This window comes from Chelonoidis abingdonii, chromosome 15, assembly GCF_003597395.2.
Source record: "Chelonoidis abingdonii isolate Lonesome George chromosome 15, CheloAbing_2.0, whole genome shotgun sequence".
Taxonomy (NCBI): domain Eukaryota; kingdom Metazoa; phylum Chordata; order Testudines; family Testudinidae; genus Chelonoidis; species Chelonoidis abingdonii.
In genome coordinates this window covers 26185892-26205126 of record NC_133783.1, presented here as the reverse complement: position 1 = coordinate 26205126, position 19235 = coordinate 26185892, and the positions used below count along the sequence as shown (strand labels likewise).

The 19235-nt window shown below is 43.0% G+C and overlaps 1 protein-coding gene across 3 annotated transcripts in view; it reads left to right on the top strand.

Moving 5' to 3' along the window:
- Positions 1 to 19235, top strand: part of MICU1 (mitochondrial calcium uptake 1) — a 216030-nt gene that overhangs the window by 62933 nt on the left and 133862 nt on the right. For all 3 annotated transcript variants that reach the window (XM_075072636.1, XM_075072637.1, XM_075072639.1), the window contains exon 4: positions 15085 to 15247. In XM_075072636.1, the coding sequence (XP_074928737.1) occupies positions 15085 to 15247 (163 nt within the window). The remainder of the gene's footprint in view (positions 1 to 15084; positions 15248 to 19235) is intronic.

Below are 19235 nucleotides of genomic sequence, written 5' to 3'. Positions count from 1 at the left end.
TAGTTGGAACGCCTGTAAATTGCTGCATGTATTAATCTCATTTTTAACATCTGTACCCCATATTATAAGGTGGTAGTAGAACATTTTATTTGTAAACCTCCTGTAACTGTAAATCACCAGACAGAAGAGAGACATTCACAGCGTGAAATGCAGTTCTCCAACCAGAGGTGATAAGTCCTGCCTATCATGGGAGGCTCATCACCACCAGAGAGACAAGTATGGAACATTCAAGAAGGCAAAAGTCTTCATTGCTTTGTCCCTTCAGTGAAGATGAGTCATGCAAGTGAATTCATCCCATCAGCTGAGTCTGCAGCTCAGAGCAGAAGGAAGGAAGGGAATGAGAAACACTAACAAGAAGGAACTGTTTCTTTATGCTGCTTGGACACTGGGAGGAAAGGATTATTAGGCATAAGCAAACCTTCTTCAAGAGATGTCCCTGTGGGTGCTCCACTTTAGGTGTCGGTGCGCCCCTGCGCCTTTGGTCGGAGATTTTTACAGCAGTACTCCTACCGGCCACGCATGCTTAGAACCTGTCACTCACTCTAAGTATGTCACTAGAGAGCATGCGCGGCTGGTACCCTCTGTTCCTTCTCTACCGCCCCTGGCTTGAGACGGAGCTCAGCAGACTCCTTAATATTTCTTTCCTCATCTTAAAATACCTGTAGTTAGCCAGTTTTTTCTCCTGTTACTTAGCTCTTAGTTAGTGTTACCTACTTTTCTTCCTACTAGTTAAAAAAAAAAAAACAAATGAAAATCGTGGACAACGTAATCACAAGAGCACACAAAAGAGGAGAGCAACAAAACACAAGCAACAAATGCTAGTTAATAACAGACAGATAAAAAACAGCACAAACTAATAGCCCAAAATAGCGGCAAGACCCAACAAACCCCCGAAAAGGACCACATTTTACTCACCACCACATACACCCCAACAAGCTACTGCGCCGGACCGAAAGACTAAAAACTCAACACGTGACACACGGGCTTACTCACAGATCTCTATACTGACTAGCCTACGACTGCCCAAGAACCCCCCACAATAACCAAGAAACCACCAACAAACACAGCCGTACAAGCAAAAACCCCACACACACATAACACTCAAGTGAACTCCGAAGTGTCCCTACACCTCCGCACATCGACACCTTTTTTTATGAGGAGACTAGAGCTTCTCTCAATACACACAATCGATCACGGGAATCCACGAACTTCCTCCAGTGGACAGCGAGTCTGAACATACAGGCGCTAGATAGCAATCGCCATAGATCTGATTCTAACCTCAAGTCCCTCCGTGCACCGACACAGGAAACTGTACCACAGAACCACACGAACAACGATACAAAACAACCACTCATCCTGGGGATATCACAAACCCTGGAAGGACACCTGACTACATGAAATCACCTTATCAAACAACCAAATAGGCAGGTATTAGGGTCCTCCAATGAGCCATACCATTTACCTCCACGAGGAAGCCAAATACTACCACACGCACTCATAAAACTCACACTCAGACCAGACGAACATCAAACATAATACACCTTCAGAGAACAGCAACTATAGGAAACACTGACGCAAGGACAACCCAACTCCGCACCTCAAGAGATACATTCCAAAGACCAGTCCTGATCCAGTATTACCTGACTTACCACCTGATCCAATACGTGAGGAGGCGTTACTTCCTTCCCCTCCCCTGCCATCAGATGATTTTTCAAAACTCCAAGATCCTTTCAAAGGGTGCAATGAGCTTAGAATCAATTTGGAGAAGTACCTGACAACAACATGAAGCTAACAGACAATCATCCTGCAACCATCTTCGTCATCCACTGGCATTATCATTAACTCAGCCTTCTGGGACCTTCTAAATCCATCTGGCAGACTCCAGCCGCAAGCCAGCCTACCTGCAAACAGGGGACCGGAAATACTACTTTCTTCCTCGAAGGGCTCTGATTCTTTTCTCACATCCTGGCCAAACTTTTGGTAGTGCGAACGCAGCCAATCAGTGAAACAACCAGTATTCTCCGCATACCCAACCAACAGAGAGGGCAAACGCTTAGACCTGCTGGGTCGTAAGGTATATGCCTCTTCAACGTTGCAATTTCGAAATTGCCAATTATACCGCGATTCTAGCAAGAGTACGACCATAAGAACTATATAAGTTCATGCACTTTACTGAACCCATCCCAGACAACAGAAACAACAGTTTTACAGCTTTAGTTTCCGAGGCCCAAATCATATCCTGCATGGCTTCAAGCAGCTCTGGATTCAGATACTGCACCAAGATCACCAGCTACAGCGGCCCGTCAATGCACCGAGGTTCCTGGTTTCCTCTTCTCCTTTCCTCGCGAAGTTCAGAGCACCATAGAGGATTCCCTTTTGATGGTGTAAACTCGTTGCTTTACCACATAATAAGGTGCTGCCACTCAGTGAAGGACTCTGCAGAGAGTCCTTAGGTTCCAGACCCCTACAAACAGAAGGCGACAGTACAGATATCAATCTTACCACCGTCCGCGCTACCCTCATATACTCAGCATTCCTGGGAGCTCAGGATCAACAACAACAACGCCAGCGCCAAAGTTCCAGATACCAGCGGCGTCGCCCCAATTCTTCCGGATACCCAACTTTCCTCAAAATAATAAACAAATTTGAAACTTTGGTCGAGGGTCTCTGAAAACGTTCGCCCCTATTCCGGCGCATGTACTGCTCAACACTGTCTTTTTACACCAATGGCAGAGTATTACCACCACCAAGTGGGTTTTAGAGGTCATCACAAGCGGGGTATTCCATTCCTCTTCCTCTCCTACCTTCCACAGACCCACCCCTCCCGTCCTCTTCAGGGACAACCTTCCACGAGCCACACCTCCAGCAAGAAGTACAACATCTTCTCACTGGGTGCTATCGAAACTCGTGCCAAATGCCACAGAGGGGAAAGGATTCTGTCCCTTATTTCATAACGCAGAAGAAAATGGAGGTGGCGACCGACCTCAACCTCAGCAGACTCAACATTTCGTCAAGCACAAAAGTTCAAAATGGTTACTCCCACCACCATAATCCAGCCCTGCAGGCAGGGCGATTGGTTTTCGACCTCGACTACAAGAACCCTATTTTCACGTCACTATCCACCCGTTTCTCTGTTTTACCTTTGGCTTGACGCATTCACCAATAAAGAGTTCTACCATTTGGCCTTTCCACTGCCCCCGAGTTTTCTCCAAACTTCTACCGGTAGCACAGCCTCCTCAGAAACAAGGGGTTATAATATTTCCTTACTGGATGATTGCCTTCTTGAGTGCTTTCAATCCCTGGGCCTGCAAATAAATGAGAACAAATCCACATTAAGTTCTATCCAACGCCTGGACTTTATAGAAGCAAGCCTCGACTCCAGAACGGACAGGCATCCTTCAACCGGACCGTGTCAATACTATACAACTGCTGGCTGCAAGGCTTCACAGCAGCCCTCGGGTTGCCGCCCGAGACTGCCTCCAACTACTGGAGCACACATGGTCTCGTGCACTTTCGTGGTCCAGAATGCATGTTCACATGAGGTGCTTCCAAGCTTGGCTGGCCACGGTTTACAAAACCAAATGTGCACTCAATAAAGAAATCGACGAACCTTACCAGGTTCAAGGACTCTGTCATACGGTGGACAGTCCCTGACAACCTCTGTTCTGGGTCCCCTTCTTCCAAGACTCCACCAACTGTGATGATGACAACCGACGCATCCTCACCGGCTGGGGGGCCCTATCTCTCACACAAGTACACGGGCTATGGTCTCACTCCAAGACCTCCCTACACATAAAATTCTAGAACTTCACGCTATCCAGAATGCTTACTGTTGCTCCTCCACTAATCAAGAATCAGCATGTACGCATAATTAACAGACAACGTTGCCTGCATGTTCTACGTCAGCTGACAAAGGAGGGGCTCTTCCACTTCTCTTTGTTTCAGAGACCATGAAACTCTGGAATTGGTGCCTTGCAAACCAATCCAGATCAGCTGTTTACATCCCAGGCGTGATGAACACTGCGCCGACGAGCAAGCGAGCTTTCGGAGATGGGAAAGGTCAAAACCCACTCCCACACGCGCCCAGCCAGGATCAGAACTTGTGAGTGGGCAGCGTTGCTTTACCCTCCCTGGGCGGAGGCAAGAAGAGAACAGTCTCACAGGAGAGACTTAACAAGGGTAGGGGTCTCCCGAGAGATTCCCTACCCTCTGTGCTGACACCACCAAAGGCAGGTGCCCTCAGCTTTTTCTGAGCCCTTCAGCTAAGCTCTCACAGAAGCACTGAGGCAGGGACCTGACCTCCCATGTCAGGAAGGTCCTTGTCGCTCCTGTCCTTTTGGCACACAAATGGGCCACAGTGCAGCAAGTGCATCCTCCCTGGCACGCAGCAAATGGCCACGGTCAGCAGCGTGGCTCCTCTCAGCACTGCAAACGGCCGCATGCCGGCCAGCACAGTCCTCTGGCACACCAAGCGCCGTGGTGGCCGGCAGCGTGCTGCTCCTCAGCACTTGCCACGGGCCCCGGTGCCGGCAGCGTGTGCCTCTCCTTAATCCTATACCAGACATTAGCCCGACCGCTCATTCCATCACCATGAAGGGTCTCCTGAAGGGACGCAAACCTATATCCGGGATGTCAACCTACTACCCTCCATGGATCTTCACACCTAGTATTGTCCTGTTAACTCACCAACCTTTGAGCCTACCAGCCTGCTCCCTTTGCACTCTAAATGAAACAGCCTTTTGGTGTCCATTACCTCCGCCAGACGGGCCGGCGAGAATAGCAGCTTTGCTGGCGACCACCATGTGCCCTCTTCTTCAGGACGGAGTTGTTTTCTTGTGTTTACACCCAAAATTTCTTCAAAAGTTCATGCCTCCTTTTCGCCTCAATCGAACAATATTATTACCAACTTCCTTCCTGAAACCACACGCAGAACTCCTTTGAGGCCACGATGCACACACCTGATGTGCGTAGGACCTTGCCTTTTATCTGGACAGAAACACGACCCTTCCGAGGCTCTCCTGGACTTCTTTATCTTCTCTCGCGGGACCGTTCCCAAGGGCATGGCTATCTCTGTCTCAGAGGGCTTTCGAGTGGATCTCGAGTGCATACGTCTCTGTTATCAGATAGGGAACGTTGCACTCTGCATTGATCAGACACATTCCACTGGATCTGTATCTACGTCTGTAGCCTTCCTACGCAGAGTACCCCTTGTCAAGCATCTGTAGGGTGGCCACCTGTCTTCACCATAGCATTCGTTACTCATCTGTGCCCTTAATTCAAGGCCCCCTCGTGACACTGATAGCAGGGCATGTATTGTTTACGGCTATTCTCCAGAGTCCGAAGTCCCTACTCCTTGAGATACACTGTTTGAATGCTAAAGTGGAGACCACACGGGACATCTCTCCTCGAAGAAGAAGGAGAGTTACTCACCTGGTGCAGTACTGACGTTCTTCTTCGAGATGGTGTCCGAGATGGGTGTCCCTGTGGGTGCTCCATTACCCACCCTCCTCCCCTCTACTTTCGGAGTTGGGGTAGCCTCCGTTGTAGAGAAGGAACTGAGGGTACGGCCGCTCATGCTCTCTAGTGACATACTTAGAGTGAGTGACAGGTTCTAAGCATGCGTGGCCGGTAGGAGTACTGCTGTAAAAATCTCCGATCAAAGGCGCAGGGGCGCACCGACATCTAAAGTGGAGCACCCACAGGAACACCCATCTCGAAGAATGTCAGTTACTGCACAAGGTGAGTAACCTCCTCATCCCCTGTGCTTAGCCTGAATTACTGCTAAAGGACATAGAGAGCTTGCGTATTATAGATGTTTCTATTACTTTTTGGAACTTTAGAGTTGAACTCATTTGTGTGTATATATGTTTACCTGCTTTAACCTTGTAAATAACTCTCTTGATTCCTTTTCCTGTGTAATAAAATCTTTAGATAGTTTATTATAGGATTATCTACAAGTGTCTTTGGTATGAGATCTAAAGTGCATTTTACTTGTGATAAATGACGGATACTGTGGGTCTGGGAGTAACCTGAATATTGCTGTAATCCTTGGTATAAGGGATGAACTGTCACAAAGATAGGTTTGCCTGAGGGGCAGGATAGATTGGCATATCCAAGGGAATTTTATGTGATTCCATGGTTGGGCTGTTATAGTGCTTGAGGAGTTTACCCTGGATAATTTGTTGGTGAACTCTAAATGTAGATCTCACAACCAGTTTGGGGTTTGTGCCCTGATTCTTAGCAGTCTTGCCAAAGATTGGTACTCATAAGCTTGAGCCACTGCAGGACATCTCGACAGAAGGTTTAGCAGCATCTTTACTAACAATAAAACTTGTTCTTCCTCAGCACAGGGGTAAGCATGTCTCCTCAGAGCCTAATGCTGAAGTCTAGTCCTGCATGAGGCAGTAAGCCTAACTGGTAGTCTTCCAGCAGTTCACCAAGCACCGGAGCCCATGTTTCTGTTGTTTAAGTGAACTGTTTATTTATGGGCTTGGTCCCATCTCTGGTATGTAGTCAGCAGTTAGTAGTGGATGACTTACCTAACGGGTGTATGTTGTATTATTTTTGTAATTACTGTAAAGTCAGCCACATGAAGTAGGTGAGTTTGGACACAGACTCAGGTTCTGTGTTCTGATGTTGGAGCGACTTGACCCATTCACATTTAATACTGTAGTCATATGAAATTATAGGAGGATGCTCTGCTCTGAAAACTGGTCTGTTGTAGCAGTTCAGGAGTTTCTGAGGCTACGTCTACACTGCACGATTAATTCGAAGTAGTTTAAACCGATATTACAAAACCGATGTTATAAAATCGGGTTTGCGCATCCACAGTGCAATCACAAAATCGATTGCTTGCGTCCCTGGTCCAAGGCTACCATCGATTTAAGGAGCGGTGCACTGTGGGTAGCTGTTCCTCAGCTATCCCATAGTTCCCACTTCCGTTTGAGAGCAACAGTGCCTGATGGGCGAGAAAACATTGCCGTCGAGTGTGCTGGTACAGCCTACCCTCCCTTTGTGAAGGCAGCAGACAACCCCTTTGGGTCTTTTTCGTCTCAGAGTGCATTGAAGCAACGCATAGCACAGCAATCTTTCCTTTTTTCACTGGTGGGCGGGAGGGGGGAATTAAACTGAGGAGCGTTCCCTGAACCACGCCAGACAGACTTAGTGTTTGAACTAAGACATTTGGACGCTCAGCCAAGAATGAAAAAATTTCAAGAAGACTGCTGTGGACTGTGGGATAGCGGGAGTCCTCAGTACCCCTCCCCCTCTCAATTTGAGCGTCCATTTGAGTTCTGGCTTCCCGTTAGTTGTCACGCAAGCGCTGTGTAATCTCTGCAGTTTTTTATTCAAACGCTTTGGCATTTCGTGTTCTGGTAACTGAGCAGGATACAACAGAATTTGTCTCCCCATACACGATCAGACCTAGTATCTCCGTACAGGTTCCATGCTGGAAGCTCTTTTGGAATTTGAGACTGCATCGCCAGCCGTAGCTGATCAGAGCTCCACGCTGGAACAAGCGGAAATGTAATTCAAACAGTGTCGCCGGGCTTTTCCTGTTTACTGCCCGCTGCATCCGAGTGCAGATTGCTGTCAAGAGCGGTCGTGTGGCACTCTGGGATACCGCCCGGGAGGCCAATAACGCGATTTCCGTCCACTACAACCCTAATCGAGTTATCACGATCGAATTTGCGCTATACCTCTCGTTTGGGAGAGTCCGAAATCGGATTTAGGAGCAGTAATCGAATATTAATGACGGACGTCATTGTGAACGGTACAGCGTTAAATCGTATATCGCCATTAAACCCGATGTAAGTCGCAGTTAGACCTGGCTGACACATAGAATCATAGAAGATTAGTGGTTGGAGCGACCGTTAGAGTCATCTAGTCAATTTCTCTGTCAAAGCAGAACCAACACCAACTAACAACATCCCAGCCCAGGGCTTTGTCAAGCCTGACGTTAAAAACCTCTAACGAAGAGATTCGCCTAACCTCATCGCTAGGTAACTGTTCAAGTGCTTAGTGAAATAGTGTTTCCTAATTCAACCTACGACCTCCCCACTGACAGAAGAGGATAGCTTTCTTGTTCTGTCATCTGCCACCACTGAGAACAGCCTAGCTCCATCCTCTCTGGAACCCCCCCTTCAGATAGTTGAAGACTGCTCTTAAGTCCTCCCTCACTCTTCACTTCTGCAGACTAAATAACCCCAGTTCCCTCAGCCTCCCCTCGTGAATCATGTGCTCCAGCCCCCTAATCATTTTTGTTGCCCTCTGCTGGACTCTCTCCAATTTGTCCACATCCCTTCTATAGTGGAAGGACCAAAACTGGACACAGTACTCAAGATGTGGCCTCATCAGTGCCGAATAGTGGGGAATAATCACTTCTCTCGATCTGCTGACAATGCTCCTCCTAATACAGCCCAATATGCTGTTAGCCTTCTTGGCAACAAGGGCACACTTCTGACCCATATCCAGCTTCTTGTCCACTGTAATCCCCAGGTCCTTTTTCTGCAGAACCGCTGATTAGCCGGTCGGTCCCAAGCCTGTAGCAGTGCATGGGATTCTTCCTTCCTAAGTGCAGGACTCTGCACTTGTCCTTGTTGAACCTCATCACATTTATTTTGACCCAATCCTCCAGTTTGTCTATGTCAGGCTGGAGGGTAGGGATAGGGTCCAGAGTATCTAATTCCCCCCCGCAGCTTAGTGTCATCTGCGAACTCGCTGAGGGTGCAATTAATCCCATTGTCCAGATCGTTAATGAAGATGTTGAACAAAACCGGCCCTACAACCGACCCTTGGAGCACTCCACTTGATACCGGCTGCTAACTAGACGTCGAGCCATTGATCACTACCCGTTGAGCTCGACAGTCTAGCCAGCTTTCTGTCCACCTTATAGACCATTCATCCAATCCATACTTGTTTAACTTGCTGGCGAGAATACTGTGGGAGACCGTATCAGAAGATTTGCTAAAGCCAAGATATATCACATCTACGACTTTCCCCGGATCCCCAGAGACAGTTATCTCATCATAGAATGCAATCAGGTTGGTCAGGCATGACTTGCTCTTGGTTAAATCATGTTGACTGTTCTTGATCACCTTCCTCTCCTCTGAAATGGATTCCTTGAGGACCTGCTTCATGATTTTGCTGGGGACTGAAGTGAGGTTGATGGGTCTGTAGTTCCCCGGGTTCTCTTTCTTCCTTTTTTTGAAATATGGGCACTATATTTGCCTTTTTTCAATCGTCTGGGACCTCTCCCGATTGCTCCAAGTTTTCAAAGATAATGGCCAATGGCTCTGCAACACGTTAGCCAACTCCCTCAGCACCCTTGGATGCATTAGTTTTGGACCCATGGACTTGTGCGTGTCCAGTTTTTTTAAATAGTCCTTAACCTGTTCTTTCACTACTGAGGGCTGCTCACGTGTTGCCCAGTGCAGTCGTCTGGGAGCTGACTTTGTCAGTGAAGACCGAGGCAAAAAAAGCATTGAGTACTTCAGTTTTTTCCACATCATCTGTCACTATGTTGCCTCCTCCATTCATATAAATTCTTCTCGTGTCTTCCTATAATAATAAAAGGTCGTATGTGTGATGTCCTAGCATAGGGGGGAAAAAACTTCAGTTGAAATCTTTGAATTTTGAAACATGGTTGTTATCCCAGCACTGTTAATGAATGAAATAATAAATTAAGCATGTCACAAGTTATTTTGGATGGTGAACCAATGTAGAAGGAAGCTAGGATATTATCGCTCAGTGTCAGGTAAGGCCTGGGGCTATTGTTATAAACTGATGATTCTAGGGCAAATATCCTCTTGTGTAGATGTGTAGCTTGAGTAATATTTAGATTTGTTTATAAATGAGAGAGAAGGAAACAGTGATAGTGCTATTGTAGCTGAAGGTTAATGACCAATAACACAACATGAATGGTGTAACTTGTTTGCTAATTAATTTGAAAAAGAGTTTTTGTACTACATTAGGACTGTTTCACTAAGATCTATTTGGGAACTGTCATTAAGTCTTGGCAGGTTTTCTGCATTATAAGGGTTAATTATGTTGAGACTTCATTTCAATATACATTGCAGTAAGCATCTTAAAGTAAATGAATGTTAATTTATTACGATGCAGGGTCTGTGTGAGACCGAACTGCTAGAGTTCCTGCTCTATCAGATGATGATCTGAGGGGCCTGATGACACTGTGGAAGTGCACTGAAATGTTAGTTACAGGGAACCTTTGTTTATTTAGTTTTCTTTTTCATGACAACAGAAGAGATTCTTTTCCTTCAACCTGTCATGTACAGCAGCCTTTCTAAGCTTCCAGAACAGTGGTTCTGTCTTGTTGGGCATGGGGGATCCCTTACTGCTGTTTTTTCAAACCATCTCCCTAATCTATGAATATTTGTATTAATTGGCAGAATGCAAACTCTCCCCTTTGAGCCAGGTGATACTGCTCTCAGAGTCTAGGTTTTGGCTAGAGTTCAGCTTTTTCGACTGTACAATATCTTTTGACTAGCCTGCTTTATACAGATTATTGAAAACCTTTCAGAAATAGGAAGAACCTAAGGATACCATCACTGATACTGTCAAAAGGATACCGTCTCAGGAAATGTTTGAAAATACTTGCAACCTGCTGTATTCCAAAACCAGAAAATAATAATAATTTTCTCACCAGAAGTAACCCTACTAGGATTGACTTTATTCCTGGTTCTTAAGGATACTTCTGAATAGGTATTAATGTTTTCCCTGTTGAAATGACCAAGAAAAATCCACACACATGCAATGTGTGTACAATATAACTACTACTATTTGTGTATCCTATTGTCTCTGTCCTTTTCATCCTCTGTTAAGTGATGAAATAGCTTCAGTTGATCTGATGCAGTTGTGAAAAGGGCTGTGTACAATAGAGAAGAATGTAACTCATTTTGTTTGTTGGTGTATTACAAAATTTCAATGCTGAATGTGTTTTTCTAGGAGATTGGATTTGAGAACAACCTGTTAGATATTGAACTAGTTGGATTTTTTTTGTAATTCCACATTTGGCTCAAACTCTCTTTTATTAACCTGTCGTCAGTTGTCACTTTCAGATATTTGTTTGCCCCTTGATGTTTGTTGCAGTAATAATTAGAATTTGAAAGACAGTTTGCACGTCTCCAATTTGTAATGACATCTAACATTATCCTTCACTAAGTTCTTTTATATCACATTTACTAAGCTCACTGTTTTAAAAGACATTTCCTCCTTGCTTTTAATAGTTTTGTCCTTGTCTGGTCCTATGTATATTACTTCTTAATCCCGATGTAAATCACAAAAACAAAACAAGATTCCATCAAGATTTTGAATTGATCCTTTATTGCATATGTGTTCTATCCTGATTCTGAATTCAATGGACTCTTATCTGCAGTTAGAATCCATCTACAGGATGTAGACGGATTCAGAAATCCTTCTTGATTTTCAAGAAACTGCTAGGTCAGCTTTTGCTTTATTTTTTCAAAATATTACCAACTTTGGGTCCAGTTAAAATGGTACACTGAAATACTTGCTCACTTCCTTATCAACTCTTCTTTTTTGTTGATGTCTTATCTTAAACTGCAATCTAATCAGAATACAGCAATCTGGAAGCTGACACAGGCTGAACTTTCAAGTCCATTTAGTCTGGAGCTATGTGTTCTGAATTGAATTCCTGTGAAATCTAGTATTGATCTAAGGAAGTTTTCTGATGGTCTGTTTCATTAAGTGCTAGGACATGAGACAGTCTTCTCTGTGTATTCCAGGCCATGCTTTGAGATCAGTGTTTATTCCAAGATGTAGGTAATAGTTTGCAAAAGCACTTGTATGTTTGCCTGATGGTAATGTAGAAATAAAAGCCGCTGAGCAAAGACTTACTGTTCTTGGACACAATGGAATACAAATCTATATTTTTGCATACTGCTACAATTACCTTAATGAGTTTGTGATCATTTAGGCTTTCTGCTGATTTAGATCAACTCTGACTGCATGCTTGAGGAAAAACTTGTATGCCTAGAATAACAATTGCTTGCAAGATTCACAGATGATAAACTGGCTCTGGGCAGAGATTTGAGAATAGGGCCCAGGGTGGATTTGATTTAAATCACTAGTCAGGAAGACTCAATTTTCATCATGGTTTTCTACATAAAAGTGCAATCTTGTCGGTTGGTAGAACCTTACTACATATTCTTCACAATTCAGAGATAGATGTAGGTTTCATTTTTAGAAGGTACTTACTATACATTTTTAAACCGTGATTTATTTTGAAAACTTTGCAGAATTAGGAGGAGAACATCACCAGACAGACATTTAAATTGTTTTATTTAACTAAAACAACAATGTTAAGTATTCTGGATTTTTTTTCAACAACAGCAGACATATAATATTTTAACAAAACAAGCGTATGTCCCTCGCTTCTCACATTCATCTCCAGGCATCATCTTCATATTCAGATCTGTTCTGCCCCCAACAATCTTCTATTCATTGAACTTTTTAAAACTATGCACTTTTAGAGAGAGGTAAGGGATTGATTGTGTACACAAATTTGCAGAGGGACAATAGAGTTGAGGTCTGTTATTTCTCACCTCTATATATTTATTTGTTGAAAAATTTTTTTGCTCTTAACAAGCATGTTACCTCTGGAGACACGAGTCCACAGTTTGAGAACTGCAAAACTAAGCATCTCTGACGGTATCTTCTAGATTGAACACTGAGTTCCATTGGGTAGATAGAAAGATTAACCTAAATAATCTATACAGAAATCCCTGGAACCCCGTAAGATTGGGTCCCTAATCCATGAATTATTGGAACTCATTTATGAAACTTTTCTTAAACATTACATGAATATATTGTCTCATACTAATAGAACTAGGATTTATAATCCCTATTCCATGATGAGATATCTTTGAGCTATAATGTATCTTTAGATAGTTTTTGCCTCAAAGTATTTTATAAAAAAAAAAAAAAAAGATTTAAATAATTTTTATCAACCCTGATGGGGACCTCTGCAGAATCTTTTAAATATGTAGTGCAAAAGGATTGGAGGAATAACTGAGGCAAAATTATGCCTTTGCTCATGAGGGTCGGACAGTGGCTAACAGTAATCATGCCCAACTCCAATCCAGAAATGAAGGATTACTCATATCCTCCTCCCCCGCTGCCCCCCCTTCCTCTCTCTTCACATCTTTTTCCCTCTCTTACACCAAAATTAAAACAGGAAATAAACTGAGCTTTTACTCAGTATTGCCCAGATGTCAGGGACCATGGCTCTTCAACCCTGGTCCTCAGGGCCCTTTGGCGCTAGGAGGTTCAACCTGCCACCTAGGGGCCTTCCAGCTACTTTCAGAATAGTAGCTGAGCTCAGAGGGCCCCAGTTGTGGGAGCTGATTGGCAGACCACTGGGAACCCTGATTGGTCCACAGCCTCTATTTAAACTGAGCACAAGAACAGGAAGTTGTCCATCCAACTGGGATCCACCCTGCTCTGGATTATGTACTTTGTGCTTCCTGTTCCCCTGGATTAAATTCCTGATGTCCTGACCCTCCATGACTCTGGCTATTGATCTGTGTTTCTGCTCTCAAGTTTGTGTTCTGCCTCTGACCTGACCCTGACTCCTCCTCACACTCAATTCTCAGTTTACTCTCTGCCCTGTCTTGGACTCTGACCTCACAGTATTTGACCCACCCTGATTCCTAACTCCTGTTTTGACCACTAAGTCAGACTGCCAATGTCCTGGTCATGACACCAGCCCAAGTGTTCTAAAATCATGATTCAGGACCCAAAAAATTCAGGTTGGCATAATAATAGCAAGATTTTTTTAAATAATATCTTTTTGTGCTCTTTATTTACATTCCGATTTTTGAATATTGAAGGTTCTTGTTAAATTTTTCTCCACAACCATGAGGGCTAGAAACTTAGTTTTAAAAAAATGAATACTGAAATTCTCAAGTTATCACATGACTCCAGGAGCTAGGGCTTTAGAAAAACATGAGACTTGAGATAACATACAAGATTTGTGATAAAATCCTGAGCGTTGGCAACACTAAGGCCTGGTCTACACTTAAAATTTAGATCTACCTGGTTATGTCACTCAAGTGTGTTTAAAAAAAAAAAAAAAATTCACATCCCTGTGTGATGTAATTAAGCTGACCTAATTCTTGGTGTAGATGCATCTAGACTGATGGAAGAATTATTCTGTCAACATAGCTGTTGCCTCTGAGATATGGATCAATTACAGTGACTGAAAAACCATTGCGTTGTTTTAGGAAGCATCTACACTACAGGCAGTGTAGCTGTGCTGGTGTAATGTAATCGTAGCCTAACCCCTGTTGGCATTGTGAAGCCATTACATTTAGAACTTGTCATAATATGGCAAACTTTTACCAGGATTAAATATGGAGTGAAAGTCGGAAAACTCTTGTATGCAGTGATATGTGTTGTGGCAAATTGCCGGTACTGTTCTGCTGGGTCTCACGCTTTCTCTTCTCTGGGGTAGGTTCAGGGCGTTATTGCTTGCCTCTGAACCAGTTCTTAATCACTCCCCTAGTGTCCTTGGAGGAGGGGAGTGGAGAGGGAGGGACCTGGGCCCGCCCTCTACTCCAGGTCCCAACCCAGGGGCCCTGGGGTTGTGGTGAACCACTTGACTAGCGGTTTCTTCCCCTGGGTTACTTCCCTCTCATACCCGTCAGCTTGTGAAGGGCTTCTCGCCTCTCTTCTATACAAGCCTGGTGCCCCTTACCTAGGGTTTCTGTTGGGCTTCCCAATCCACCGCAGCACTCCTCCAAACCTTCTATTTCTCTCTGGACAAACTCTTCTCTTCTGCAATCTGCACTCTGCTCCAATCCAACCTTTCTCCTTCAACTACCACCCCCTGTCTGACTGAAGCAGGGGTTTATATCCCATGACTGGAGTCAGGTGCTCTAACTGGAGTCAGGTGCTCTAACTGGAGTCAGGTGCTCTAATTGGCCACAGCTGTTCTAGTTAACCTAAAGCAAACCTTCCTCCCTTGGCAGGGAATAAGGCCCCCTGCTAACACTCTTATGCTGCCCTCTGGCCATGCTGTATCACAGTGTTTAACTTAATTTCTAGGTGATGGAGTATGAGAACAGGATACGAGCCTACTCCACTCCAGACAAAATCTTCAGATACTTTGCCACCTTGAAAGTAATGCATGAGCATGGAGAATCGGAGGTGTTTATGACACCACAAGATTTTGTGAGATCCATTACTCCAAATGAAAAACAACCAGAACGTAAGTAATATATACAGTAATTATATTTAGGGATGATAAATGTAATGAAGAGTTCAGAATAAATTCTTTACAGTCTCTTTGAAGTCAACTTTTACATCTCATTGTACAAATAGGTTGGCAGGGAATCGCTTTGTATTTGTATATGTTTACATTGCCTGGCACAATGGGCCCTAGTACATGCTGCTGCAATACAAATAATATTTTCCTTTAAATGCATGTACCTGTGGATGCATAATATTATACAAAGTAGTAAAGAGTAAAAAATGATTTAGTTCAGCAGGTAATATGGTTCAGCTTTTCATCAGAAGACTACAAAGTTTAAATTTCGTATCAGCACTTGGGTTCGTATCCACTACTCTCACTGCAGTGGAGTACTGGAGGATAATTAGGCATGGCAGAATTTAATTTTTATTTTTTTAGAATTTCATCAGATATCAATGTTCATTTTAGGCATTTTTCCCTATTTTTAACTATTTAAATTTTCACAGTTGCAGTAAATTGGGGGGTTATGCCAGACAATAATTTAATCACAGTAAAGTTTGAGATTCAAAATTTAAATCTTTATAACTGTTAAAGCACAAATTATCAACATTGCATGTCAAAATATACAATGTAAATATACTTAAAGCAACTCTAGTTTTCAAGCAGTGTTTTTCTTACTTGCATCTATATAAATTTCTATTACCGATGGAAATATTTTTCATCAGTTTGCGTGTATATGTGTACAGTGAAATCGACGTTTACTGATAACATTTTAATCCATCCAAGCCTGAGGATAATACAAGAAATGACAGCTTTTACAGGGAACAGCATTTACAAAGTCCATCTATTTTCCTTCTGCCCATTTCTTGTGGCTGTCCAGTTAAAAGTTAGATATGGTATCACTCCTCAGATAGGTTAAGCGCTCTTGGTGTTCTGCCGAACATTTCCTTTTTCTAAACAAGTCTTAATAATTTTATGTTAAATCTTGAAGTGTCATTCTGTTTACATTACAAAACACTAGTTAAATGCTGTACTTAGAGTGACTAAGAATACATTTTGACATACTTTGAAGCTGAAAATTGTTGTCTAAAATGGATTTCTGTTTTATTGTATCTAAGGAGATATCAGTGTCTCTGTGGTACATGCCATTGTCAAACAGAGGAGATTATCCTCCTTTATGTTTAATAGTGAAAGACCATTTAAAATGAACGTGAAGATCTGTCCTAAACCTACAAATGGTGAAAACATTGGTAGTGGCAGCAATTTGAAGTAAAGCTGAATAGCAGCCCCATGGTCTGTCAGGCTAGTCTATTTTGTGGTATTGCAGGAATGCAGGACTTCATTCCACTGCTAACTAAAAAAAAAAAAGTGTTGGCAGATGTCATCTGAACGTGCTCAGAATGTATTTCTCCATCTCAAAATAGATAACTTCATTGTCCAAACAATTTTTTCTTCCAAAAGTCATTGTGGATGTGCATCCCTTTGAGGAATATTTATCTGCTGAATTCAAAGCTCAGTTTTTAAAATTATATATATATATATGGGAAAAAGTAGGGAAAAGGTAATTCCCCCGCCCCCCCCCCCGCCCACATCATATGTAACTCAATGGAACAAATATATTTTTCTCAAAAAAATTACATAAAAAATAACCTTTTAGTTGTGACTGCACATGGAAAACTTTAGCCTCAAATTGTTAATTTTTCAGGCAGTCACAAGCAAATGTCAAAATAGTTTCAATTATAACCACATTTTCATCTTAAATAAAGTGACTACCACCAAATGAAACATACATATTTAAATTTGTAAAGTGATAGAATAAACTATATGCATGAGGCAAGAAAGAAATGAATACTGTCCTGTTATATGATCAGATAACTTTAATATTGACTCCTTATTTAAAATGTCATGAATTGATTGTGGATTTTCAAATGCAAGTACATGAGTTGTTTTTTTGGTACATAGTAAAAGAAAATGGGGTGCATTACTAGCTAGTAGTCTGAATGTTAGTAACATGGTTTTAATTCCAACATCTTAAGGTATTAATTCTATTTACAAATCTATTTTAAAAAATGTAATACCTTGTTGAGACGTGAGATGCTAAAGTGACAGTGCCTTTAAAAATGGAAACTTTGTCAGGCATAAAAGTGTAACAATGCTAGCAATCTCAAGTGTATTCTGCGTCATATAGTCATATGGTTTGGTTGAAAGGATGGTGAGTGGCAGTTTGTATTTTTAAGGAGCACTGACTTCAGCCAGGTCTACACTAACACTTAATTCAGTATAACTACATCATTTAGGGATATGAAAAATCCACACCTCTGAGCGGCGTAGTTATACCGGCCTTATTCCCTGTGTAGACAGTGCTATGTTGGTGGGAGAGGTTCTCCTGCTGACACAGCTACCGCATCTTGTGGAGGCGGAATTATTGAGCCAATGCTAGAGCTCTCTCCTGTTGGCTTAGGGCAGAGGTTCTCACAATAAATATTTTGGTGGCTTCAGAGCGCAGCGGCCAACTCTTGATGGTGGCCGCTCTGACAATTTTTCCTAAAATACTTCAGGAAAAACAAACACACGCACATATATATGTCCAAATCATTGTAATTTATTTATGTAGGGTTGTTTTTTTTCAAACTTAATAACAATAACAACATGCAGTTGTCTCTATTCATTACTGCACCGTAACAGAATAGAAATAAAAAAACAAAGTGCTTTGCATGTGCTTGTCTTGTGGTGGTGTGTTTTTGGGGTTTTTTGGTATATTTTTTAGACTTGCTATCTAGGAAGTCTGCTGTCGTGAAAAATTATATTTATATGTTTAATACCATTTTTCACAGAATCAGACTTGCTAGCTAGGTGAGAGGCAATGAAGAGTAATATTAGCAAACATACAAATATCACTTTTTACAGCAGATTTACTCAGCCCTGGAAAGCTGGGGGCAAATTAAGCCCTGGATGGGGAGGTGGATAGGGAGGCAGCAGGGGCCAGGGGCAATGGATGAGGGGGCCAAAGGAGGCAGCAGAGGCCAGAAGCGATGTGGGGAATTGTGAGCCCAGGGCCAGGAGAAGAAGCCTGCCACCACGCAGCTGGAGCCCGAAGCCTCATGGCTGGAGCCTGCTGCCCGCCACCCCAACGCTGAAGCTGGAAGCCCGATCCCCACTGCCCCCAGGAAGGTGGGGGACTCATACCAGCTACCTGCTCCTCCAGCGTTTCTGGCTCCAGAGCGGGACAGGACCCACCCAGCCCCTTCTGGTGGCTCCAGGAGAGGGGATCCTGCTTTCCCCCCTCCAATCACCACTCAGGAAGCTGTGGCCACAAAAAAAGCCCCTGGTAGCCACATGCTACCATGGTGGCCACATTTGAGAAATGCTGGCTTAAAGCATCTTCACCAGAAGAGCTACAGTTGTGCAGCTGCAAGCTTCTAGTATAGACCTGCCTTTCTTTTTGTAGCTATTATCTTTCTGGCAAAGAGCAGTGCTTGGAGTATCCTTCAAAGTTTATCATTGGCACAGCTTGCTTATCTGCAAGGCTATCTATTCAGTGACATGAAGTGTGCTACAAGGGTTAAAGATATCTCCTGTAAAGCTTATGGCCCTTGTTATATGGTAGAGTAAAACACCTGAATGAAAATTTTTGGTTTACATTGAGCAGGGCAGAAAGCTGTCCTTAGGCCTTACCTTGCTGGTCTGAAAACATATTTTAACATGACTGTCAAGGTTTGGTTTTCTTAAAGGCAAAGGTATAATTAGGTTTTTTCTTCCTCATTAAGTGTTCAAAATCACGATAGGATATTAGTATGTAAATTATTTGAAAGAATGATTTGATATATGTAATGAAGATTGGAGATGTACTCATGTAATATAATCAAACCAGGTATAATTTTGTTCTCAAATGTTTTAAAAACTAATAGTAGGAAGGAAATATGGGCTAATTTTGAAACCAGAAGTCTTTGCTAAGAAGATTAATGGTGACTATATGCTCAACACAATTAATACTAACAACAAGGAG